Raw genomic sequence first — 27,952 nt, forward strand, 5'->3', positions numbered from 1 at the left:
GTGCTCGCTGGCGGCCGTGCTGTGCGGGCGGGCGGCGGAGGCGGCGGGCGGGGGCCGGCAGGGGCGCCGTCGTGGCCGGGCCCGCCGGCCGGTCGGCGGACAGCCACCGCCGCTGGCCGACGTGGACATGCCGGAACCGGCAACAAACAGCTCGCTGGCGCGCTCGAGCCGGGTGAAGCGGCAGCTGGTGATCCCGAACGGCCTGACCATTGGCATTATCCCGCGCTTCGACTACACCGTCTTCCAAAACGCCAACGGAGAGCGTGAGTAGGAAAGCCGGCCGTGCCGGGCGGCTGTCCCAAGCGAAACACTTCAGGCCACTTAGCATAGCCAGAAGACTCTTGAGTGAGCTCCACGTCGGTCATAGCGTTAACAGACCGCTCCACCTGGGCTCCTGGATGCCTTGTTTTCTGCTTGGATTCGCTCCAAACAGAGGCCCACGCAGGCCCCGGGAAACATTTAACTATGAGAAGGGAGTGGCGAGCTTCAATGATTGACCATAATTCTCGTAAAGTGACGGGTGCTGTTGCGAGTCCATTCAAGAAGGAATGCTACCAATTAACACTGAAGGGCAATGCCGGGCTTGCGAGGCTCTTTGACGTTTGTATTCTTTAAATATAGGTGTAATGAAAAGAACAGAGAGTATCAATATCAAACCATCCTGAACCTTCCATCCGCACAGTCGTCCCTTTGCGCTTACTGATTTGGGACCCGCGACATGTTTGCTGAGGTTATTCCACGGCAAATTCAGAAGCCAAAATGTAACATGCTGGTCATTTACGCCAGAACTGTCCAATTTGGACGCCGAAAGGCTGGATAGAGTGTTGAGTTTTCCGTGAAAGCACAGCTGGTTGCATGCGTTAAGACATCTCATTTAGATGGATATGTGCAAATATTGGCAGCTCACAGAGTTGTGTGCAGCCTACACGAGGCAAGCATAGCTGTAAACTTTACGAACCGCTCCTAATTGGCATATGCCATGCAGCATGGACACAGCTGTACTTTTGTAACCAGGTTATCAGTGTTACACTCACATATCGTCGTACCGCATTTTGGGGGCAGCGTTGGCGTGGGAGCACCTGTATACCTCCTAGCCCCAACATTGTCTTCAAAAGGCCAACGGCAGCCGTAGGACGTCATTAACGCACCATGCAACCGCCAGCTATGGACGTCATTAACGCACCATACAGCCGCCAGCTATGGACGTCATTAACGCACCATGCAACCGCCAGCTGTGCGACACATGACAAGCGCTAATCTGCGGCGTGTTCACTGGACACACAAACCAACTGCTCTTGAGCCAGCTGCCGCCGGGGACTGCCGGTGAGCAGACGCTTGAAAGGGGGGGGGGGGGGGCTGCGACCGTCCGCCACCGGTCCGGTGGTGCTGTTGGCGGCCCCACGGCCGGAGGCCGGTGTCATAGCTGCAGCCTTATGCCTAGCACGCGCAGGCCTTTTGGCATTGTGTATGCGTGACTGGAGAAGTAGCGGACAATGGTTAACGTAAATTCGCGCACGATGCTGTTGCTCGTGATGTACAGGCCTTCACTGGTAAGATTTTGTACCCAATCCACCCGCTGCTGCCTTCTTTACCAGTTGCACACATCAGTTACCCAACCATCTGCACTCTTTTAGCACTTTGGTTTGATATTCTGAAAAGTTGCAGGGAAGTTGTACATCAGTTGATTTGTTTCAGCTCAGTTTCAGACGTGGTGTGAGCGCAGCTAAAAATCGTAAAACAAGTCCAATCAGTAACCTCGTTCCTTTAGCACCTAAGCAACTGTCTCTAAACCCATTTGTTCACACTTCTTAGCTATTTCACTTCTTAGATTCATACATTTGCATTTATGCATTTTAAACCCATATTCCGTATTGTGGGTATTACCAATACCCACACCCCACCTATACTTTACCCGTAGGTTTTCCAAATCTGCACCTAACCCAACCTGATCGCCATGCCATTCTGTTGCACTTACACAGGCCTTTATTGGGGTTCTCTTTTGATCTTCGTCAGCAAGGCGACAAGCATAACATTGTACGAAAAGAGAGAGAGAGAGAGAGAGAGGAGAGAGAGAGAGAGAGAGAGAGAAGAGAGGAGAGAGAGAGAGATAGAGAGAGGAGAGAGAGGAGAAGAGGAGGGAGGGAGGGAGGGAGGGAGGGAGAGAGAGAGAGAGAGAGAGAAGGAGAGGAGGGAAGAGAGAGAGAGAGAGAGAGACGAGAAGAGAGAGATATATATATATATATATATATATATATATATATATATATATATATATATCACATGGGTACCCAATCCACGAGGTCACACTGGTTTCGGTCTGCGACATACGTATGCATATGAAGATATATGTGTCTGTGACTTGGACATGCACTCCGTGGCAGAGGGACGCTTCATGGTTCAGTGGAGAGCCACAACAACTGACTCGCCACAGGATCCTAGTTCGTCCATAGTCTAATAACATCAGCATTTGCTGCAAGACAATAGGACAGCGTTAAAATGAGTTATGTCACAAACCAAACACGGCTAACTCCCAGTTAAATCAGATAAGCGGGCACCCATGGACCCACGCAGCGGGCACCCACGTTTGATATTTTAAGTTCGCAAGCCATGAGCCAAGCTAGGCCCGGAATGTAAAGGCAGCCTAAGCCCGACTCTCTTTTTTTACAATCTCGTGTGCATTTGTTAGTCTGTTGAAATCCCGCTGCAACCGTTGTTCATCGGAGATCATCGGCCTGACGCCTATCGCCTATCATCTTCCAGAGCTAAGACCATTACGCTGAACTGTTGATTGGTGGAAATTACAACCCTGCCATATTCCGATCCGTATTTGTGACAATGGTGCAGGGTTCTCTGTTGTTTTCCGCCGGCCAACAGGCATGGCGCAGCAGCACTGCTAACATTTTGCTTTGGAAAACATTTTAGACATTGTGGACAGACCGGTACGACAAGGACACGTGAATTGCGACACTGCAACGTTCACATGTCTATCCAAAATAAGAAGCAGTGGACTTGTACCACGCAACATTATTTCATTGATATCACGTGCTGAGGTGCAAGCAAACCAAATAACAGCCGTATGTAGCCGTTTTTCTTAACGGCACGGAAAAAAAACAAAGGATGAGTGACAGGATAATGGCAGTTCAGCTGTTACTGTGCCTCATGAATTACTTCCCTTCTGGAAATCATAGATCTATTTTTAGCATGTTTAAACATGTACATATCTGTGCAACTATACACAGGTCCTTTGCCAAAACTTTCGCCAAGCAAGTTACGACGTTTGGTCGGTTGAACACAGATGTCGTGGTTGAAAATGGCTGCAACATCATTGCAATCACATGCCATGATGGTTCCAACATGTACTTATATTATTTCCGGCCCAGACACAAGGGTCCGAGAGCGCAAATGCCACTCCGCACCTTCATTGCCATCTAGAAACGATGAGGGCCACGTGTTTCCGCCAGCTAACTAAACCACGACCGTCTTCGCTCGGTACGACCACAGAGGCTGGGCATATTTCGATGCTGCACGGCCTCCACACCGTGATCGAAAGTGGGTGTCACGCGCCGCGGGGCTCCGCGTCGGCTCGGCGGAGGCCGTGGCCGCGAGGCTCAACGTCGGCTCAACGGCTCCCTGTCGGCTCGGCGGACCGATGAGGCCGAACGCCGGGCCCGTCCGTCCCTGTTCAGCCGGGTTGAACAGGCAGCGCTACCGGCAACAGGCGTCCTCGGGCGGCGGGCGGCCGCAGCTGCATGTGAAATAGCTAAGGACGTGTTTATAAAACAGCGACGCCTGCCGATTTAGTTGCTTTTGGCTTGTCTCACTTCGATTATACAGGATTCCACCAGTGGGATGTTTGACTTAAGATGTCATACCGACCAGCTCATTGAAGAAAACGACGGCCTGATAAAAGTCGCCAAGCAGCTGCAAGGTGCCTAGATGGCGTGCATAGATGGCACTGCCGAGGAGCGAGACTGGGATCAGAAGTAGTTGGTCTTGGTAGCGCACGGCACAGAAAATGCTAGAATTCGGGTCGCCAGCTACGCTACCAGAGGAAGAACAGTGACGGAAAAACGATGACAATGAGGCACAGATAACCCACGCAACTGGCATACTACTACCCACTAACTGCACACCAGCGGCTAAGTCAGTGCAACATTCCCATGAGTGACGCAGTTTCCCAAACGGGTAGCCCGACGCCCGGCGACTCCGCGAAGGGCGGTCACCGAAGACAGGTTGGGCCAGGCCGGCGACCAGAGACAGCCTGTCATGAGGAGAGGGTCAGGAGGTCAGGAGGCCGGGAGGTAGTGGTTGACAGGTCGCCGGCCAGCGGCAGGACGGGGCACCGGCGGCGGCCAGCGGCCGAACCGTCACCATCAGGGCATCCAGTGACCCCCCTACCATATGTTTTAGTGTCGGGCACGTGGCGAAAGCTATCCTTAGAAGGTGAAAATGCCAAACGTTCTGAAAAATCCTGCGAATTTGGACCAAATTATTGTGAATTATCTCCGTATCGAGTATAAAACTCCTGGTAAGAGCGGGGGGAGGGGGCGCTCCCATTGGCCTTCCCTCGGCTACAACTCTGGTTAGCGTAAAGCCTAAAGAAGCGGTGGGTAGCACGTCAGGCTCGATATATGACAAAAAATGAAGCCTATGCCTTTTCTGCGCAGTTCTCCGTCAGTCGGCAGATTAAGCCTGCTTTCAGCCTGACTATGTAATCTGGTAACATGTGAGCATTTATTTACAGAGGGTGGTACTGTAAGGCCATGCGACACAATTTCATTGCTTTCTTTGATCTTGTATTTGATTCCCATTATTCTTTTGAAATTAACACAGCAATAACACGGCTTGTAGGGCGCCTATTTGGCCGCAGGATTAGACAATTTCCTTGGTACAGCACGAGCAGGGTGATTACGAACGTGAACTGGTACGAACGTGCGAACCAGACACATTTGGGAACTTATAGAGACCGGTATCATTAGTGCAATGAAAATGTTGTCTACTGAGAGAACCTGACAGATAAAGTGGCCTAATAATGGAGCACTGTCGTGCTCATTCAGGATCCGCACGTCTTGGAAAGCACTCAGAATCAGAGGAAGCCTGGGAATTTCAGCCGACGAAATAGATGAATTTGTCGTATGTTATTGAGAACATTTGAGCAAAATATCGCGCAAATCACAAACGTTCAGAGGCGGATACCAGTCCAGCTAACTGAGAAAAACGCTTGTTTACTATTCTTGGCCCTTTTTCCGTTCAGGCCAATCATGATGTCTAACGAGGCTGGTTTAAAAAGGGCTGCATTCGCTGTTCCCCGGTCGATCGTGCTCATGTGTAAAACAAAGCCGAGATCGCCTATTGACTTGCAGATGACACTTTCACTTGTATTGCGCAGTGCTTTGACATCATTGTCTGTTCCGGTTAACGAAATCCGTCATTAATTCTTAATGGTACTCAAAATGACGGATCAATGGTTTCCACCCAACGCGGAATGCCCGCACACTGCACACGGCGACCCACATGTCTGTCCATACGATCGTTCCTTCTCTATAGTGAAACGTTGTTGGTTTCTTGACGCTGTAATGAGACGTGGGGATCCGGGCTCGACTACAATCCGTGTTTTACAACCTTCGCAATTAACACCTTTTTCTCCCTTGACCGACCGATTCGACGAGGCCGATTTGACCCCGCTCTGGGGTTTGATGTCTCTCAATGCATCATGCTTCACCCAAATGCTTGAAAAAAGACAATTTGCAAAGATGTATCATGCGAGCTGATACCAAGCATGTGCATTAATGAGCTGTGCTGACCTGTCCCTACTGCCTAAATGAATTGCTAATATGACATGCAATGGATTAATTGCATGCTGTAATTTCTCAATAGGGCCAAAATGTTGCAAGATCATAATGCAGTAGTAACTTGCCTTTGAACACCCCTGCAGCATGGGTGCTCGTGTTTCTTTCAGTTTGCCGACATCACTACCTTGGCATGTTCAAACGCAAATCTCAAGGTAGAGGTAGGAGGGGCGGATCCAGAGGAGGGGGGGGGGGGGGGCACGGGGCTATGGCCCGCCCTTGCGTCCCGGAGGGGCCATTTGCTGCAGTGGGACCCATAGCCGGCCGAACAGGTGCAGCTTTAAACACCAAAGGCACCAAGCTTAAACATTTCTGGATTTCCAGGTGACCAAGAACACTTGCAAGCAAAAGTGAAGGGTTCACGAGAAGTAAAAAAAAACTTCGATGATTGAAAAAGTTGTGAGTTGGGAATTCTAAGCCTCATAACATTCTCTAAAGGCCCCATGATGTCTCGGGGGGCCTATATGCCCGTTTGCAGGGTCATTCCGATCATTACGGGGCCTTCCACGTTGCCATTGATTGCCTTGCATTTGCTCGGAGGGTCCTGCGCTGCTGCTGGTCCCTCCATGCTAGCGTGCCGGGACACTCTTGTCAATCAAGGGCCCTTCCATAGATTACTTGCATTCGCCAGAAAGGCTCTGTGAGCTGCAGCCAGGGCCCCGTATCTTAATCTGCCGGTGTACCCTCGGCTGCTCAAGGGCCCTTTACCTAGGTCTCGGTTGACCTACTGACATACCCCGATATGCCCAGGGGCCTCTACATTGGTCTAAGGGCTTCCAATTTTCTGCCACTTGCTTAGGGTCGTGCGCTCTTGTCGGGGGCCTATCTGATAGCCTGCTTGGGCACGCTCGGTCGTTCGGAGACCCTCCACACTGGGTCCTGGGTACTCGTCACCTGAATGGGAGGGGGGGGGGGGGAGCTACGCTCTCATGAAGGCTTATCTGATAACCTCCTCGGGCACATTCGAACGTGCGGAGCCCTCTTCATTGGGTCTTGCGCACGCCCTATTGGAATGGGGGCCCTACGCTCTTGTCGAGTCTCTTCTGTCCTCCTCCCTGGCCACACTGGGCTGTTCGGGGGTCCTGCACATGGGGTCTCGGTGTTTTAATTTAGGGCCCTGCGCTCCTATCGGGGTCGTTTGATAACCTGATCGGGTACGCTCCATCTTTCGGGGCCCTCCACACTGGGTTCTGGGTATTCTTATTTGGGTATAGAGCCCTACGCTCTTGTCGGGGCCCCTTCAGATTAGATGTTCTTACCCATTCGATCTTTGGAGGACTTTTATATCTGATTTTAGGTACTTCCTATTTGAATGGAGGGCCCCCGCTCTTTTCGGGGGCCCTATCTTTTAACCTGCACTGGCGCACTCGATCATTCGGGACCCTCTACAGCATGTCGTGGGTATTTCATGTTTGAACGGAAGGCCCTACGCTTTTGTCATGGGCCCCACCTGTTATCCTTCCTGGGCACACTGGATCATTCGGAGGCCCTCCGTATTGTGTCCTGGGTCCTTCCTACCTGAATGGAGGGCCCCACGCACTTGTCGGGAACCCATCTGCTCGCCTCCTCGGCCCCGCTTAATTTTTCGGGGGCCCTGCAAATTGGGTATTGGTGTTAGAATTTAGGGCCCTACTCCTATCGGGCCTATCTGATAATCTGCTCGAGTACACTCCATCTTTCGGGGGTCATTCGCACTGGGTTCTGGGTACCTCTTATTTGAATGAAATGCCTTGCGCTTTTGCCGGGCCCCTTCTGATAAGCTGCTCGAGCGTATTCCATCGTTCGGGGGCCACTTATATTGGGTCTTGGGTGCTTCCTATTTGAATGGAGAGCCCTACATTCCTTTTAGGAGCCCCATCTGTTGACCTGCTCGGACAAACTCGATCATTCGGAGCCCTACACCTTGTGTCGTGAGCATTTTGTATTTGAGTGGATGGCCTTATGTTCTTGGCGGGATCCATTTTCTCAGCTGCTCGGACTGGTGGCGGATGCGTAAGAGGGGGGAGGCGCCGGACCATGCCTCCTTGGACCACGTCGAGGGGATCTAGAGGCTCCGAAGGGGCCCGTAACTGGTCGAACGGACGCAGTTTTCTAATAACAAGAACAAAACAAATCTGGGCGCTTTAAGGCCTACAGACGACCAAAAACGACTGCTAGAAAAAGTAACGAGTTCATAAGCAGGCAAAATAAATTCTTCGTTGATGGAGAAGCTATTGTTTGGGGAAACTCTGAGACTCATTACGGTGTCAGAAGGCGATATGCTGTTGGTTGCCCTGGCCCTATATGTCCACTTGCCGGATCAATCTGATCGCTCCATCATCAGCATCAGCTTTCCAAGTTGTCCTTGATCTCCGTGCATTTTCTTGTAGGGCCTAACGCTGCCGTTGTGTTGCTAAATACTTCCACGCCCGAACACTCTTGACCGATGCAGGTTTTTCGTCACGAATTCTTCCCATTCGCCCGAAAGGCTCCATACGCTTTTTCCGGGGCCCCCGATGCTCGGTTGCGTTCAGTTGCTCAGGGGCATTTCATATTAGTCTCGGATTCTTTCCTCTTGCTTGGAGGGCCTTGTGCTGTTGCTGGGGCTCTTATAAGTTGAGGCATCGAGACACACGATGCTGAGGGGCCCTCAAATTTAATCAAAGGCTTATTCCCTTAAACTAATTTGAAGAGAAGAGACCCTTCACTCCTATTGAGGCCCCTTCTGTTAACCTGCTCGTGCTCTCTTGATCGCACAGGGCTATTAATCCCCTTTGATAATCCCCTTTGCTCAGAAGGTAGTGCGCTCTGGCCGGGTCCTTATACGTCAGCCTGTAGGGGCGCTACCGATCGTTTAGGACCCACCACGTTAGTCTTGGGTTCTTTTTGCTTGCTCTGATGACCCTAAAATGTTGACGGGAGCCACTTCACTGGCCTCCTGCGGCATCTATGAACGCTCAGGTTCCGTCTCCATCGGCTTTGGCGCCCCCGCCTTGCAGCAGCAGTCGAATATGCGCCGATTAATTTTTACGCGTAATTGTCGAACTTAATGTTGCACGCCGCCGTCATTGCATGTGTCATTTCCATTGGCTTTTGGGTGTGTGACATTTAATATACTAGTGCATCACGTTCTTAACATGTTGTGAATGCTAGAATATGTTGTGCCTCTTTCGAGCGAGGGAAAAATTCTGCATTAGTCATCAGCCATCAGCTGATTACATCGCCCAGCCAGCTAGCCGTAAACAAGCTAGGAATCAAGGACGTGCGCGGTTTTTATGGTTGTTAGTAGCCAACTCGAGTTAATTTTTTCTGTTGTTCCGAAACACTCGGCCCAAAATTATAGGGTTTAACATGATCTGTAGGAAATGAATGAGCTCTATGTATATGCGTACGTAGCATGCTTAGCTTTATCATGTTACACGCAGTAAGATAGTTTTCTGCATTTCTGATATATACATATATATCATATATCCAGCATGCCCTTTGTCTTCAGACGTAATGACCGGAATGCAAGGACATTTTTAGGAGGCCCCACAATGTTGCGTGATCCCCTTTGTCGAAGTCCTGGATCCGCCCCTGGAGGCAGGCATCAATATGGGCTCGAAATGGGCTCGAAATGTTGGCAAGATCATAATGAAGTACCAGCTTGCCTTTGTTCACACTTGCAACACAAGTGCTAGTGATTCTCTTAATTTGCCAGCGTTCCTTTGTCATGTTCAAACATGAAGGTAGAGGTATGTATCAATAGACCCCACCGTATTGGGAGTCTTTAGATTTAAAGAATATCAAAACAATGTTCTCCCTCAGAAGTAAAAACTTTGCACGCACACTCCCCATCACATCAAGACGAATACAAGCCAGTGGCACGCACTACCAGTGAGCACATCCATTTCAAGCGCCTGATTCATAGCCTTATGTCAAATAAGTTTGATCGCACACTTCGGCAACCCGCAGGACTATCGAACTGCAGGTTTCCTCGCAATTTCCGCAAAGGTTTTCGGTTATGACACCGCATTTTACCGCGGGCCCCCTTTGAAACAAAGTCCCAACGAGGTTTCATAGTAATCACTTAAGAGGTTGTGCTTATAGGACAACTTTTTTGTTCAAGCTTTAAATTTGCCCTACAGCGTGTGTTAAATATTTAGTGAATTATATATATATATATATATATATATATATATATATCAAATTACTGCAATATTTGCCTAATTTTATAACGCCTTGCTAACCCATCAACCCGCGCAAGGTTCTTTGCTCTGGTACACAAGGCGCGAACCGAGCCGTCTAAGAAATGCGTCAGTAGAAGAAAAAAAACCGCCGGCAGGAAAAGAGACAGATTTGCCGTCGCGTCTCCTTTTCATATGCTTCAGGAGAGAGTCATTATTTTTTTCGGTGATGTACTTTTTTGCATACGGTGACGTTCTTTTTTATAACATTGATCTATGGTCTAGAAATAAGGCAAACGCCCCGTTGGCGACGAGTGTCGCACAACCCGGAAGTGCTCATGTTTACGTTTGCGGCACGCATTGAGCAGTGAAATCTTACTAACAGCCAATTACCTTCCGCGGATTGTATCATACGCGCCGCATCATCGCCCTTGCCAATGTATCAGCGGCCGTGCTGTTTTGACCATAAGCAGAAAACAGCCTGTAATACAACAATCGTGTGATGTTTCTATGACGATATCAATGCCAAGATGACTATGAAGTAGTCTCCAAATAAACCTTTCAGCATTTTTGCGGGCGTATAACTCAGGAAGCAGCGGGTTTTGGGTCTTAAAAAGGGCATGACTTTGAACTGCATCAAAAGGTCCTCAAGATGGCCATTTCAGTTCAAAACCCCACGCAAGGATGGAACATTCCCTCTAAGGGTGCTTATTGATAGTTTATATTTCTCATAGAGACATTACTTTATTTGAAATTTTTATTTCGCCTTGGAATGCGTCGCCTACAGCAAAATTCCTCGTATCTCAGTATGCGTAGCAAAGGCAGTCATGCCTACCATGCCTAGAACTTTTCCTCACAATGATTTTGATAATTTTCTTGCGTCGGGTTCGAAGATTTTGAGGAGCTTCTTCATCATTGGCTCGTATATCTTTGAACCCTTTGATTTGGTTAAAACCGCTGTCGTCAGAAGCACTGCATTGCCATGGGAGGTAGAGTGGCGCCAACAACTGACTAACGTGGTCTTGGAAGCGTTCGGAATCCTGCCGTTAGCAGCACCCACTGGACAACGTGCCAGACGATGTATGGTACTCGGAGCAATTCTCTTCGCACTTATTCCGATTTCCGCAGCAATGGATACCGGAGCATAAAATTTATTTCGGCAGATTTGAGAAGCCAGACCGGCGGGGCTTCCTATTTTTTTACACTTCCACCACAGTCCAACACGATGGTAGCTGTAGCAGAGAAACATAAACCTCTCTATGACACTACGTCATCACATGGAGCATGACGGAAATCAGGGGTGCTAAGAGTGTGCTTTTTGTGGCCCACCAAATTTCTTGGGGGGGAGGGGAATTGTCGCCAGTAGGGTAATGCGATATCAAATGACAAAATGGTTATTAAGTCCATGCCCAGGAGCGTCATCAGTAACCAGCCTATCACCGAGTCTCTTTCGTAACTGCAATTTTCAATGTCATGCACACAACCGACACGTTCAATCATACACTGCCCTTTAAAACGCGCCCGAGTGGCCGGCTAGATACTCTTCGCTGGGGTGGAGGACGCTGGGGTCAATGTGACCCCCCTCCGCTGAGATCTCGGGAACTAAGAACGCTAGATACACTAAATTTACCGGGTGTGTTGATCTGTGCGTGAACTCACTTAGGCTAAGGTTTCAGATTCCTAGGTCATGACCTTCGGGTCAAAAAAGGTCAAACACCGTCAAGTTCCAGGTTGGTCTTCAAAGTGTCCCTAGAACCTAGATAAACGTTTCTAAACAAAAGGTCTCATGCTTATTCAAGGTCGGTGACCTTGTTTGACCTTTTAAGGTCAATGTGACCAAAATCATGCAAGATTGTCTTGAGTTTTGCATTTGACCAAGCGACAAAGATTATGCTAGGCAGTATGTCCCTAAAACAAAATGTTGACCTGGGTCATTTTAGATCAATCACCTATTCTGACCTCTCAGAAATCCATGGAAGATGTATAATGCGATTCCCGCTATCAATAAATTCGAAATGACCACCAAAATCTATCCCATACAGCAAGCCGTAGAGAAACAAAACAGGCTGGTTTTTTACCTTGGTGCGACCTTCATATCTGACCTTAGGTCGATTTAATTTGCTCATTGAACTATTGTGTTGTCTAAGAAAGCATCTCAGAGATGCATGGCTTCGTCTAACACCCCGTTGTTGGATCAGATTAAAGGATTTATTAGAAATTGCCTTCGCGGAAACCATGGCCTGACTTTGGCTTGCCATAGATCAGTGACCTCACAAGGTACCTCTAAATTTGGTATGCCAAACGATCCGCTATTCAAATGGCTACAGCTATGCAAGACTTGGTGCGGCTACGCCCCGCCGTTCGGAAACCATTCTAGAAAAATATTCGTGGGGTCAAGTTGACGCCAACCAGAGCGCGTGTTAACAAATGTCAGGATAAGTGTTTCTGCTTGGAAAGCAGACGTACCTGCCCTAGAATAATGCGATGGCCCAACCACAACATGCGTTTTCTTCTATCCTCGGGACATGCCGGGGCCTTACGTTAAAACTTCTTCTACTGCTGGGTTCGCTTTCCTCGACCGCAAAAAAGCAACAAAGGACTCCGGTAGCCAGGGCGGCAGAATGCATGACAGATTTCGAACCAGAGGCGAGCGGCACTGGAAATAACGTCAAATATGGGAACCTCCACGAAGCGATGCCAGCTTATGGGAATCATGCGTGTGCTTCGAACCCCATCTTAATCGTCATCAAACAATCCACCACACCTTAGGGATGCTCCAAGCCTGGCGCGACATGTTTTGACTGGTGCGCACCTCTCCCCGTGCCCCAACAACTGTACCGAAATTTGTCAATGACTTCACGTCAGGCGGATAGCTCTTTCTGGGCAAGTTACTTGCCCCGGTAGGAGGGGAGAGGGTGCTCGATGCGACCCCCTCCCCCCCTACGGTTTTCTAAGGATGCCAATGCGGCATATTGTGCAGTCTTACTCAAATTTTTGGTAGCCTCTGGGCCATTCATTGTACGCGTGCTAACAGAAAAAGTGCTCCTAGCAAGTCTGGTTCCAGAGAAGCGATTTTTTACGACATTGCAAGACGATTCCAGGCCGGCGGGTGCGGCGGGGAGCAACTGACGATTCTGCGGGCCGCGCATGGAGGGTTGGCACTGTTGCATGAACGAAACCCTACCTTATAAATATAGGCTTCATACAGATAAAACTACATGCCCTTCTACTCATAACGAACCCAGGAACACATTTCTTTATGTTTCATGCCGCTTCATGGCATGATTTTGTATAAATGAACATCTAACGCTGATGTTTGGTTTTCAGGAAAATGTCGCCTTCGACTTGGTCTAGTGGAATCAACCAACAACAGGAAACTTCTTACCAATTACGAGATCCAATGTAGATATTGGTACCTAATGTGCAAAAAGAGCATTGTACATCATTTGTCGTGTTTATTGCGGGACATATCGTAAATAATCATAAAGCAGGTAGATTCATGCTCCTACCTTTAAATTCAATAATCACGATAGCGAGTACCCGACCGCTGCACACACTCCGCTGCCTCGACCTCCTCCCCCCCCCCCCCCCCTCCCCCGGCGCCGCTTCTGCGTTGTTGTCGCGTGGTCACAATATTACTGCTTATCAAGAAACATACAAATGTACGAAGCCAAGGTAACAACAATAATGCAATGAAATACGTTTCTTATCGCGTGTGGGTACATCTATGAAACAGACAGACCGGAATAGTCCGGAACATAGCCTAAACTATCCAAACCTAACCTAACCTAACCTAACCTAACCTAACCTAACCTAACCTAACCTAACCTAACCTAACCTAACCTAACCTAACCTAACCTAACCTAACCTAACCTAACCTAACCTAACCTAACCTAACCTAACCTAACCTAACCTAACCTAACCTAACCCAGCCAAACCTAACCTAGCCTCCCCACCCCATCCCCTTCAACCTATTGTCCCGTCGGTGCCCATGTTCCATGCCATATATATGTACCGTATTAAGAAGTTTTGTTTAGCCGTCATATCCTCATTTTTCTTTTCATTCCCCACCCAAAGACGCCATATTTGCCCCCCATGTCGACCAACCTACAAACAGTACGGAAGGCTGCTTGAATTGCTTGAATACGCAAGAAACACCTTTCATTGGATTCTTGTTACCTTGGCCCCGTACATTTCTATGGTTCCTGATGCGCAGTAATGCTGTGATCACGCGTAGCAATGACGCCGGGGTCGCGGCTGCCGAGTGTTTGCAGCGCTCGGGTGTTCGCTATCGTAGTTATTTAGGTCCCAAGGTAAGAGTTTAGATGGCCTGTTTTACGACTATTTACGATATGTTTTGCCTTAAAAACGACGATTGATGTACAATGATTTATTTTAACATTAGGTAACAATGTATACCATAACCTGAGATCTCGCTAAAGACAGCTCACTACTTGCTTGTTTTTTGCGAGGCTTTATCTTCCTTAGTTTGCAAACGTCAGGGAACCCCCTCCCACCTCTCAACCAGACCGAGTCACAAAAACTGGCGAATCACGGTAGGGATTGAAATTATTGACTGTCATGCTTTTTTATTCATTTTATACATGCTGGTGGAAAAATCCGCATTTCAGTTCATGAAATCAACTGCTACAGCAGAATGACACATTTCATCACCAACATTCAAACATTGGTAGAAATTCGATCAGCAGGCAAAAATTGCCCTTTGCGTGCAAGTAGCATGCACATCTAGGGCTATCTGTAATGGCTGCCATGTATAGTGCAGGAGTATCAATTCAAACCAATTTCTGGGGCACTACCCAATATCGATGCTAGGTTGGACCCCGTCAATGCTGATTCCTCCCCATGCCAACATTTGTAGCTGAAAAATTACAAAAAGAAATGAAAGAAGCCAACTACAGCACAAACCATCTTCACTAGACTTAATTTATTGACCATAATCCATGGGTTGTTATCCACCCTAATCATGCACGCAAAATTTGAACTACTGTCATTATGCCACCACCACATGCTGGGTTCGGCCCTCTCAATGCTCATTCACTGCCCCCCCCCCCCCCTCCCCCCACAGCCAACGTTCCTAGTTGAAAGATAACAAAAAGATATGAGAGAAAAAACGATAACACTGAGCCATCTCCGCTAGATTTAATTTATTGACTATGATCCATGGGTTATGGAGTGGTCCCCAGATAAGCCCCCAGAACGTATGCTACACAGCTTAAGGAGTGACACGATTTGAGTGACGTTATACCGACGTCATGAATGCCAAGGCGACCTTGAAATACTCTCTCCGAAGTTCTTCCCTCATATTCGCGGACATGTAATCCCGAAACTAGAGGGGTTTAGGTCTTGAGATGGGCGGGCCTGTGAACTGCACCGAATGATCTTTAAGATGGCTATGTCGGTTCAAAACCCCACAGAAATGCGGAGCACTCTCTAACCTGTGCCTCAGAGAGTGAACAAGAGCGCGTTTCGCGGTCAGCTGTGGTGTCGCGCTCAGGATTTCGCCCGTCGAATCATGTCGGGCAATGTACATCAGTGTAGATGCTCACCCAAACCCATAGGTACCCATCATGTACTCTTGAACGAACCGTGTTTATGGAATAAGCATCAATTCACGGTGACGTAAGTGATGGATTTAAAAGAAAAAACAGCAACGATGATCGCCGTAGCAACAATCACATCCACAGCTCATTCTAACTATTTTCCAGACAAATCTGACTAAATGGTTACTGATTTTGACGGATCCGGTCTCCATCTGCTGAAGGTGGGAACAGCCTCTATAAAAGATCATACAACTTCAGCGGCGTCCCTCCAAAGTACCAAGAGTGGGACAAACAAAACAAGAGTCTTCCTTAACCTTCATGGACTTTTCAAGCCGACTGCATTTTCTGCACTTCCATGTTTCATATCTGACGACCACAAAAGCACAGCTGCAAGATACCTTCAATTCGTGGCGAAAGCAGAATCTTGAGGAAACACAGTGCAGTCATTTTTCATACCCAGCAAAGCTGTGATGTAAGATGCATCTTTCCCCACTCAGCCCCACGTTGTAATGTTGCATCCAGTTCTGAGTATAACCCGAATCAGCGGCAAATGTATGATACATGAAATTGGCTGCGAAAACGCTTGCTTGATGCAGCGTTGGGACGCACACAGGTCAACTGCCAGAAGTCCTCATTGCGGCGGTGGGTGCGATCAAGGGACCTCGGCTTGGAGGGAACAGGTGGCTTCGGAACGAGGGAGCTGGGCTGCCGAGCATCTGGCGAGTGCGGTACGATGAAACTGGGCCGAAGACCGACCTAGGGTGTTTTATGGGGGAGCACGGCTGGCGGAGAGCGGGTGGGTTTTGTATCAGGAAGCTGGGTTGGCGATGGCCAGGTGACTGTTTGTGGCGGAAGCTGGGTTCGCAGGGAGCAGATGGGTGGTCCTGCAGGAAGCCTGGCTAGCGGGGAAGCCAATGGACGTTACGACGAAGCTGGGCCGGTAGGGAACGAATGGGCGTCTCCAGAGGGAGCTGGGCTGGCGAGGAACGGACTGCATGGAAAGGAGTAAATTGCTGGCTGGGCTGGTGAAAGATCACTCTCTGAGGGCTGGTCTTATTTCCCGAAACTCTGCTTCTTGCAGCTCGAGCATCGAGGACCACCAAATTCTCCTAGCGTCTGTGCTTCTCGGTAGTTCAGTCCAGCACCTGTGAAAACATAATGTATGTGGACTTCATCACAACTAAATACATAGGAGTGCCGACAGTGGAGTGGATAAGCGGAGCACGTCTAAAAAATCAGAGATGTGGGATATGATTCCTTCCTGCGTTGTGACCGCCCTTCGTCCCAAGGTAAGAAGCAAGCGACGCCACATAGCCTCGACACCTGAGTGGGTTGTAGAGCCGGAGCCGCAGCCGAGTCGTAGCCAACCACGTACATGCGCCACTGAGCGCACAACATTGTACTCTAATGCATATACGTGCAAACCAATTTCGCAATGAACGAACGGAAACAACAGGTTATGGGAACGAATGATCACAGGGATGGATAAAACCAAAAAAACGTAAGGCGTTGCCATCGTAAAAGATGTTCTTCAATCTGATGCTTGCAGCTCATTCCTTCCTTCGCATCATCACCACACAGGGAACAGAGGTGAAGAATCGTGTCCGATATACTGCGCATGATGGTGCTTCACCATATCTGATAGTGATACTCATACTCTGATAGTGATACCCATACCCTGATAGCGTACTCAGACGCCACACTTAACATTGAAACATCACGACGGACTTAAGAAAAAAAGGGGATGCTGGAGTATGCAAGTTAATCCTGACATCAGTATGTCGGAACTCCGGAATCGAAATCACCCCTAGTCCCGAGTCACACTTTTCCAACCCACAGACATATGATTGTGGCAAGGAGGCTTCCTTTTTGCGGCAAACTTCTGCAACATTTTGGACCCAGCCTAATTGAGAGGAGATAACTGATGGGCACCCATACCTTCGTTTTGATATCATTGCATCATATAACATGATTGCTGAGTACGAACAAAAGTGCCAAGATTATGGATCAATGTGTTTTTTGTCATGTCTCAAAAGTTTTTTTGGGGGACCTTTTTTATCATTAAGCAATGCATCATTCATATAAATTCATGTTATGAGATATAGCTTTGCATTTGATTTGTGATCTGTGGTTGTTGGATACATTTGTGACTGCAAAAATGCTATGAATATGTATATATATAGGAAGATGTATATATATATATATATATATGCATATGATGTTTAAAACCATGACGTAAATACATTTAATAACCTTTTTCTGCACTTGCCTAGTTTTCTGAGGAGGAAGCTATATCAAACAGAAGGAAACCTTATGTTCTGGAGGCTGTCACGGTCAAAACATCGTAACCGGAACTGAACAGGCAAAGCATCCTCTCAATCACCCTTCACCTTATTTCGGGTCAATCGATACCATCAGTAGATGGTATATCCTACTGTTCATCATGTGTTTTGCCGCTTAAATTCTTATGCTTCTAGCAATGTCAACCATCTAATTTCGACAATGTGCAACTTGACGATCGAACTGTGCTTGATTGTGCCTAATAGTTATGCCTTACCGGTTATACCTAATTGTAGCATGTAATCGTATATTCGTCGCTTGTATGCTGCATGCAGGGGTGGTTTAAGTGTACTTTTTGTTGTCGACCAAATTTTTGGACGAAAATTGTCGTCAGTAGCGTAAATTCATACCCTATGACAAAATGGCCATTCAGTCCACGCCCAGTAGCGTCATCAGAAATCAGCCTATCATCGAAAGCCTTTTTCAGCACTGCAATTTTCAATATTATGCACATAACCGAAACGTTCAGTCATACATTGCCCTTGAACAAATGCTGTTATAAGTGTTGCTGCTAGGAAAGCAGACGTACCTGCCCTACATCAATGAGATAGCCCAATAACAACACGAGTTTTCTTCCATCTTCGAGACTTGCCGGGGCCTCACGCTTAAACTCCATCTACGGCTGGATATGCTTTCTTCGACCGCAAAAAGAACAATGAAAGACCTCGGTAGCCAGGGCAGCAGAATGCCTGGAAGATTCCGGACCAGAAGCAAGCGGCACTGGAAATGACTTCAAATATGGGGTCCTCCGCGAGGCCAAGCCCCTTATGAAACTAACGCGTGCGCTTCGAACCCCATCTCAACCGTTATCCAACTATCCACCATACCTTAGGCGTGGTCCAAGCCTGGCACGACATATTTTGACTGGTGTGCGCCTTCCGTCGTGCCCCAACAAGTAAATTGCATCGAATTTTATTATATCTTCACATTACATCTTTTTGAACAAGTTACTCGCCTTGACAGGATGGCGGACGATGCAACACCCAGCCCCCTCCCCCTACGGTTTTCTAAGGATACCAGTGAGGCATATTGTGCAGCCTCGCTCAAGTCCTTGGTATCCTCTGAGGCGTCCATTACATGCGTGTTGACACCAAAAAAGTATTCCCAGCAATTCTGGTTTTAGAGAAGCTATGTTTTTACGAGCATGGCTAGACGATTCAAAGCCAGTCGGTGCGGCGGGCGGCAAGCGGCAATTCAGAGGACCGCTCGCGGAGGGTTGGCACTTTTACGTGAACGAAACCCTGCATTATGAATGTAGGCTCCAAACAGATAAAACTACGTGTCATTCTTCGCATAACCAAACAAGGGACACACCTCTCTACGTTCCACGTCACTGCATTGCATGGCTTCATATATATGAACATGCAAACCTGATGTTTGGTTTTCAGGAAAATTTGACCTTCGACTTGGTCTAGTGGGTCCAATTAACAGGAGACTTCTTACCAATCACGAGATCTTGTTAAATGCCGCCCGTTGTTTGCTTTTTTGCGAGTTTTTAGCTTTCTTAGCTTGCAAACGTCAGGACATCCTATCTCCCCCTCCCCCCCCCCCCCCCAACCAGTCCGCGTTAAGAAAGCCAGCAAATCAGGATATGGGTTTATAGTGTCAGCTGCCATCCTTTTTATTCATTATACACATATATATATATATATATATATATATATTGGTTTAAAAATCGGCATCTCAAACCATGAAAACATCAATTGTAAATATATTTATATAAATATAAATGTTTTTATAAATATATTCAATGATATATAAATATATTTGATAAAATATAACTATAAATATATTTATACATATATTCAATAATATATACATATAGTTGTTGACCATGGACCACGAGTTGTTACCTCCCCAAATCATGCACAAAAATTGGCACTCCTGGCATTGTGCCACCTCCACACATGCTAACTTGATCTCCATTGTCAATGTAGGCTGCACACGAGGTAGGCTCTATGTCTTTACAACCTGTGCCTAAATGTGTACCATGAGTATGCTAATGGTTCTACGTGGACAATTTTACAATTCAGTGATAACAAAAACAGTAAAAAAATATACCATATCTGCATCCATCCAATGCCATGCTCACAAGTGCAACGAAAATCTGCCATGAATGAGCATTGCAGAATGAATGACTTCCAGAGCTTTGATATTACAGCGGGGATGCTATAATTGGGGAAAAGCCAGCATTGCCTCAGAGACAATCAAATGCCAACCTTTCACTGACGTCAGAGCACAGTTAGACCACAATACTATAAAAACCTCCTGCTATCTTAAGTAAAACTCTTGGTAAAGGGGAAGATTGCAACGAAACCTGCACCCCCCTTCCTCATTGCCTGCATTTGCTACACCACCCCACCCCTCACTTTTATGGCTTTCTCATGCTTACATCACCGGCTATCATGTGAACTTCCAGCAATCAAGTTAGCAAAAGGTTGAGCTGTCAATAACTGTTTGAATACTATCAAAACATCAATGATATGATTGCATTTCAAGCAGGGGCAGTCTTTGAAGAAAGCTTTGGTAGCAGGGACAAATTAGGCACTGTTTCCCCAAAATATGGATGTCTCTCAGATTAGCACACTTCCTCACGAGCATGTAGGGTGGTATGGAATCCTGAATTAGATAAAAAGTAGGAACACCTCTAATTTGACAATCTTTCCGACTGGCAGCCGTTCACAATTAGGACAAGAGCAAAATGGCATAACTTGGCATTTCAGAACTATTGTAACCTGTTATTCCCCTTCATGAGGAGCCCTCTCAGATTTCACAATTCAACCCACGGTTCTGTTCAAAGGGAAGGATGCTGGTCTCTTGTGACTGCTTCAGAGGTCAGCAGCCTTTTTGTTGTCTTGAAAAGACGGTCTGGATAATTGCAGGTCAATTTCTACCTTGATCGGATCATCCCACCGACTTATCCTGACCTGTCAATGCCTCTCGCTTCTGAGTGCAGGGTGTGGAATCGCGGCACCGCCAACAATGTAAGCCACGTCAAAAATTGAACCATGGATATCCGTGACACTGCAATGCGAATACTACCTGCAAAATTGCAATGCATTGAAAGTCATCCGCCACCTTATATCAGTCGCATCGTAACGGTCGAAACATGCTCTCACAGCCAGGTGAATCTTCACATCAAAATTTTTCAGTTTTAGTTTTACTGTCTGGTTCGGGAAGCTGAGGGCCGGCTGTTAACACGCGCTCGTGTTGAGAGAGGTCAAATTGCCCCCCCCCCCCGAAGGTTTTTCGAGAATGGTTTCCGAACAGCACGGCGTATCCGCGCCAAATTTTAGATAGCTGTAGAATAAATAACGTATCGCTTGGTATCACGAATTTGTATGTAGATTGCAATGCCGCTGACCTATGGCAGGTCAAATCAGGCCATGGTTTCAGCGAAGTCAATTTCTAGGAAGTCTTTCAATTTAATGCAACAACAGAGTGATAGACAAAGCCATACATCTCCGAGATGCTTTCTTAGGCAACACAACAGGTGAATGAGCAAACTACATTGAACTAAAGGCAGGTAGGAAGGTCACACCAAGGTCAAAACCAACCTGATTTGTTACCCTAGGGCTTGCTGTAGGGGATAGATTCTGGTACTCGTTTCGAATTTATTGATAGCAGAAGCCGCATTATGCGTCTTCCATGGACTTCTTAGAGGTCAGAATAGGTCATTGACCTAAAATGACCCGGTAAACATTTTGTTTTAGGAACATTCTGCCTCGCGTAATCGTTGTCGCCTAGTCAAATGCAAAGCTCAAAGCAATCTTGCATGATTTTGGCCACCATGACCCTCAAAGGTCAAACAAGGTCACTGACTATACATGAGCATGTGACCTTTTGCTTAAAAACAGCTATCTAGGTTCTCGAGACTCTTTGGAGGCCAACCTGGAATTTGACCTTGTTTCACCTTATTTGACCCAAAGGTTACGACCAAAGAACCTCAATTTTTTGTCCTAAGGGAAATCACGTACAGGTCAACATACCCTGTCAATTTGGTGTTTCTAGCTTTCTTAGTTTCCGAGATCTCGGGGGGTCAAATTGACCCTCCACTCGAGCGAAAGGTGTCGTGTAAAAACTGCGAATCGACCGACCGGCCGGGCCAAAGGGAATACACTGATTTGTTGCCGACCTGTTACCGAATGGGCCGACTAGCTAATAATCATAGGATATTTTTGCCACCGGGTTGGAATGAAACCTAGGAAAGATATGGTGCCGTAGAGTACGGTAAAGAGTCCTTACGGAAACGTTTTCTGGTGTTGTATGACAAAATGTCTTACCATGGAGGCATAATATATATGTTTGGAGACCTTATGTTACGTTTCGCATAGTGTGCCGTATTATTGCGTCTTACCCGTCAGCAAAATTTGCCTTCCAAAAACATTTTTGGCACCAAGCTTTGCATGAATGCATACATTTTTGTCGCCGACCTTTTACACTAAGTCGGCTACCACCCCAGACGAAAAACACGTGCCCGACTACGTAATTACCTATTATCCTTATTTGGGTCCAATCGACCCGGTGCGGACCGAAGAAATAAATTGGCCTACGGGTGAAAACGGATTTAAAACGGCATTCAAGTTTCTTGGCGAGACTTCGTGAGGCACCGTTGCGCCGGAACTGCTGAGGTAAGCTGATGTCGAGACACCCATATTTTTTGCGCAGACCTGTTTTCCTGCGCCGTCATGCCTGTAGTTCGTTCATTCCTTGAAGCGTTCCCGTTACCAGCAGCCCAGGGCCCGAATTTCCCTCCTATTTCCACACAGCCCACACGGAACCGCCGTATCTCTGGCGTCATGGTCGCGATGAGACCCGAGCCATGAATAGGGCGCCGCGGTATGCCGCCGCCGTCATGGTCGCGGTGAACCCGTGCCGTCAGCAAGGCGCGGCATTCACACAGAAGGTAACGAGCTTCGGATCCGTCACAGCGCCGTCAGACAGCTGACCGCGGCGCACGTGACCCGAGCCTGACCCCGTGACCCGCTGCCATGGCCGGCGCTGGCCGATCCGTGTCGTCTGACCTACAAATGACCGTGACGCGCTCACTCGCACGTAGCCCGTGGCCGGTGCAGGCCTCCTCTCTGCCGGTTCATCCCCATCGCCGTTGTAAAATTGTGCAGTGATTTTCCTCATACGTGACCCAGGGTGTGACAACTGGTGCCGGCCAGCCTCGATGACAGGCAGTGACATGGCAGAATCAGCTATGATGCCCCTGGCTGCATTAAAGCTCACTTGTGTTTGATGTGGAACTGACGTACGCAAATAGGCTCAGAAGGAAAACGTGCGCTGCATCGAGCGTTGGGCCACCGTCGTGCTGCCCGCTGGCCGCACGCTTCGTCGGAGCGCTAGACGTGATCGTGGCTCGCGCAGCCCGCTGCACCCGGCTAAGGCTCCCGCACGTCTGGTCGGAGCGTTAGACGTGACCGCGGCTCACGCAGTCCGCTGCACCCGGCTGAGGCTCCCGCACGCGTGGTCGGAGCGTTAGACGTGACCGTGGCTCGCGCAGCCCGCTGCACCCGGCTAAGGCTCATGGAAGAAGACTACCATGAAATTCTTGTGTGCGTGGATATACGTAGTTTTCGCGCAGGCGTCTTTGAAATTTCTGCCTGCTGTGGTAGCCCAGTGTTTAAAGCTGTGTGCAGAAAAATTTAATCTAATATTTGTTACAACTATAGAGGCATGCAAAAGTGACTGGATGGCATGAGGCCACTTAACAAAATTTCCAACATCAGGCCAGGACTAGGGTTTTACGCTCCCGATGTCCACGTAGTTCTCGATGAAACATGTCATTCTCTGTCAGTGTTTCCAATTTCCATTCTTGAATTACATTATTTCACCAGCGCAATACATTATGGCTTTTGTCGTCGGGTATTGATTCATGTTGCAGTTTGCGATATTTCTCTAACAAAAGCCTGTATACCATGAACCAATGCTTCCTTCATGCCAAATGAGGTAATGAGCTGTCAATAATGCGTATTGCAAATTGCATCGCAGAATTATTAATGTAGAACCTTAGACATGTCAGCGGATCCTATCCCAAGACTTGGACATCGCACGCCTGCAATCCAAAACTGAGCTTCAGCCTCAAGCTGAACGGTTCGCCCAACACCAGTGTGTGTGTGGGGGGGGGGGGGGGGGCAACTATCTACACCAGCCGGGGTCAGCCGTGGCACCGGTCTGGCACCAGCCGGGGTCGGCGGTGGCGTCGGTCTAACACCAGCCGGGGCCGGCGGTGGCGCTGGTCTGACACCAGCCGGGGCCGGCGGTGGCGCTGGTCTGGCACCAGACGTGGTCGGCGGTGGCGTCGGTCTAACACCAGCCGGGGTCGGCGGTGGCGTCGGTCTGACACCAGCCGGGGCCGGCGGTGGCGCTGGTCTGACACCAGCCGGGGTCAGCGGTGGCGTCGGTCTGACACCAGCCGGGGTCGGCCGTGGCACCGGTCTGACACCAGACGTGGTCGGCGGTGGCGTCGGTCTAACACCAGCCGGGGTCGGCGGTGGCGTCGGTCTAACACCAGCCGGGGTCGGCGGTGGCGTCGGTCTGACACCAGCCGGTCGGCGGTGGCGCCGGTCGGCCGGAACGGCAGTGTCATCCCTTCAGCTGGCGGCGACCTCGGCCGACCAGCCCACTCAGACGGCCAGACGACCTGGCCGCGACCTGGCCAGCCGTCTGGCTCCGTGTGGGCGGGATCGGTGCGTCGACCGCCGCCAGCCACGGCCGTGACACACACGAAACGCCCGGGATGGGCCGCTTTGGGCTGCGTTCAGCCAGACAGTCAGGACGCTGGGCGAAATCCGGCTCGGCTCGCCACGGAGTCGAAAACGTCAGGTTTCTCTCACGCCGCCCGCGCCGGCGCGGCGCGGCCGTCCGGCGGCGGCGCGGCCGGCGGGAGCGGCAGCCGGACGGAACACGTGTGATTATATCGCGTTCGCACGCGGAACGAGTTACGAAACAGGGCGGGCGGAGCTTTACTGTTCCAGTGTTACGCTTCTGTTATGATGCCATGAGTGTTGACTTCAAATATGAACTCGTGTTCCATCTAGCAGAGAAGCAATGCTTTGTGCCCGTTTGGCAGGCGTTAACATTTGATTGTTATTCCAGCGGACGTCACTTTGTGATCATCCTTTGTGTTCGCATGAGCTGATATCAGCACGAAGCCTACATTATGGAGCAGGAAAATTTCGCAGAGGGTTGCTCTCATGTCAAACTAAACATTTCTGTCATCGCCAGCACTGAAGGTTCCATCATCGAACATAAGTGCGCCTGGTTACACGGACGGGATACTTCCTCTAAATGCGAGCCGAGTTGCTATTCATTCAGTGATGACATGGCTATGACGTAATAAAGGGCATTTGTTGTTGTAACATAGTAAAAAAAATGTGAGAAGCTTGCTGTGCCTCACTGCAGTGTGATGCAGGCAGCGCACGGCTTTCTCCGCTCTGTCACGTGATTGCATGCTGTTGTCCAGAGCTGGTGGTCAGCGTGGACGTCGAGATCGACTACACGTTTCCCTCGTCGTCGGCTTCGGGGAAGAGTGGTCTGAACCGCATCTCGCGACTTCTGTATGACAAGCAGACGATCTACTCCGGCCTCGAGACGGCGTTTACCAGGTAAGGAGCACTCTGCCCCAGCGTCGCCGACACCAACATCGACTATTGCATGCCTCGTGCTGCGGCGAGAACTATTCAGAACAAATGTGAGAACAACGCGAAATGTGGTACCGGGATCAAACAATGTCGAAAAGCCGGTGACAGAAGTAGTGGTAACCGAGACTTGAATTTGCATTACTTTTTGCCTAGAGTCCATTTAAATATACATCATCACCTTCCTTACTGCCCGGAGAATCGGTTCCATCGTCTACGAACTGCATTCTACAAATATCAATGGGACAAAAGTATATTATGGTCATATTATATTTCATTACCAGCCTCACATTATCGTCGTTTTCGTCGATTGCTACAAAACAGAACCGCCATACTAGTTGGCATGCCATGCAGCCATGGCAGTCTTATTCGGCGGAAGCCGTCCAGGCCTTGCAATGTTTAATATGGCACATGGGATTCGCAGCTCGCATACCGGATCCATTTGCGCTTTGCGTCAAGCGTGTTTGCAATCGATGACCGCGAGTGGATGTAAAACCTTGAATGCGCAGTACAGGGCGTCCGGCCGCCGCGTTTGTTTACATTCACACCAGGCCAGCGGTGCTTCGCGGTTCTTTATAGGCGTCACAATTGATTCGCTTGCGTCATGCCTGCGCTGACCTGCCTCCGGTGACCGCCGCAGGTTCGGCCTGAACGGCCGCGCCTGCACTCTGAGGGCCATCTGCGAGGTGGGCGAGACTCCAGACCACCAGGACGGCCTGCTGGGAGACCTGCTGGGCTACCTGCTCTCGTGAGTCGCGCACGCGTGGGCGAACACCACAAGCATCGTGAACTCAGACCACGGCCTGTTCTGTCCACAGTCCACGGCCTGTTCTGTTCGTAGTGCACCGCCTGTTCTGTCCACAGTCCACAGTCTGTTCTGTTCGCAGTGCACCGCCTGTTCTGTCCACAGTCCACGGCCTGTTCTGTTCGTAGTGCACCGCCTGTTCTGTTCATAGCGCATAGCCTGTTCTGTCCAGTCCACGGCCTGGTCTGTTCGTAGTGCATAGCCTGTTCTGTCTACAGTCCACGGCCTGTTCTGTTCGTAGTGCTCCGCCTGTTCTGTCCACAGTCCACGGCCTGGTCTGTTCGTAGTGCACCGCCTGTTCTGTCCACAGTCCACGGCCTGGTCTGTTCGTAGTGCACCGCCTGTTCTGTCCACAGCCCATGACCTGGTCTGTTCGTAGTGCACCGCCTGTTCTGTCCACAGTCCACGGCCTGTTCTGCTCGCAGAGCACATATAGCCCTGACCATAGCCCTACGGCATATTTCGCCCATTGCCCATCATCCGTCTTGTCCACGACTGGTTCTCTTCACATCCCGCGGCCTGCCTTGTTACTGGGGCGGAGGGAGGGGTGGGGGGGGGGGGGGGTGGGGGGCTGGGGGTGTAGGCTGGAGAATGGTTGTTCTCGTCACCCTCTCAAAAATGCGGCTTTAGCCGTTCATGGCATATCCACCGTATAGCTCTCATCAGTGCCGCTAGGGGACGGCAATCCGAGAGAAGGCCCGACCCACCGCCCTCACCCGCCCGCCGACACGCACAGAGACTGCCCTTGGGTCAGAGCAGCTCTGTGCGTGTCGATCAATCGCGTGGCGCACCGGCCTCTACCGCTCTGCTTATTTGTGGTGTCAGTTGTGACGATGACTCTCGGGCGCCTGGCACTGCCGCGTGCCGGCCTCTGGCGTGTCGGTTGTCTAGTGCGCGGACGCTCTGATGTGTCGCCTCTTGGATACACTGAGTCTAACTACACTGTGCCGACCCATGCCGTGCTGACTCTGCTGATTCTGAGCTGCGCCAGCGTGTAGTGTACTGCGTGCCTATCCTGCGCTGTATCGGTCCGTAGTGTGCTGACCTGCTGCTGACCCCGTGCCGTGATCCAGGGCCTCCTACGGCGTAGGCCGGCGCTCAGAGCTGAAAGAGTACTACCAGGCTGAGTACTACGGACGGAAGTACGGCCACTGCGCCTCCGCCTTCCACACCTGCCCCATCTCCATCTTCGCGCTCGTGTCGGCGGACGAGGCTGACGCAGATGGGAAGGACGAGGAAGCGCGGGACGATGATGAGAAGTGACCGCGGCTGTGGCGTCGCGACGCTACTCCGGACTGCGGTTATGATGTCACGCAGCTCCCGGGAACAGCGGTCATGGTGTCATGCCGTTGCTACGTATCGCGGTCATGGTGTTATGCTGTTCCTCCGGACGGCGGTCGTGGTGTTATGCTGTTCCTCCGGATTGCAGTCATGGTGTCATGCTGCTCCTCCGGATTGCAGTCATGGTGTCATGCTGTTCCTCCGGACGGCGGTCGTGGTGTTATGCTGTTCCTCCGGATTGCAGTCATGGTGTCATGCTGCTCCTCCGGATTGCAGTCATGGTGTCGTGCTGCTCATTCGGACAGCGGTCATGTGGTGGTGCCGC

At 49.5% G+C, this 27,952-nt stretch overlaps 1 protein-coding gene across 1 annotated transcript; it reads left to right on the plus strand.

Moving 5' to 3' along the window:
• The first annotated feature begins 127 nt into the window (after positions 1–127).
• LOC119103090 (uncharacterized) lies at positions 128–27,952 on the plus strand. Its single transcript, XM_037226538.1, has 4 exons — positions 128–263; positions 25,367–25,508; positions 26,182–26,289; positions 27,420–27,952. The coding sequence occupies exons 1-4, from the start codon at positions 128–130 to the stop codon at positions 27,607–27,609; spliced, it is 576 nt and encodes a 191-aa protein (XP_037082433.1). The 3' UTR covers positions 27,610–27,952.

This window comes from Pollicipes pollicipes, unplaced genomic scaffold, assembly GCF_011947565.3.
Source record: "Pollicipes pollicipes isolate AB1234 unplaced genomic scaffold, Ppol_2.1 Scaffold_5724;HRSCAF=6776_pilon_pilon_pilon, whole genome shotgun sequence".
Taxonomy (NCBI): domain Eukaryota; kingdom Metazoa; phylum Arthropoda; class Thecostraca; order Pollicipedomorpha; family Pollicipedidae; genus Pollicipes; species Pollicipes pollicipes.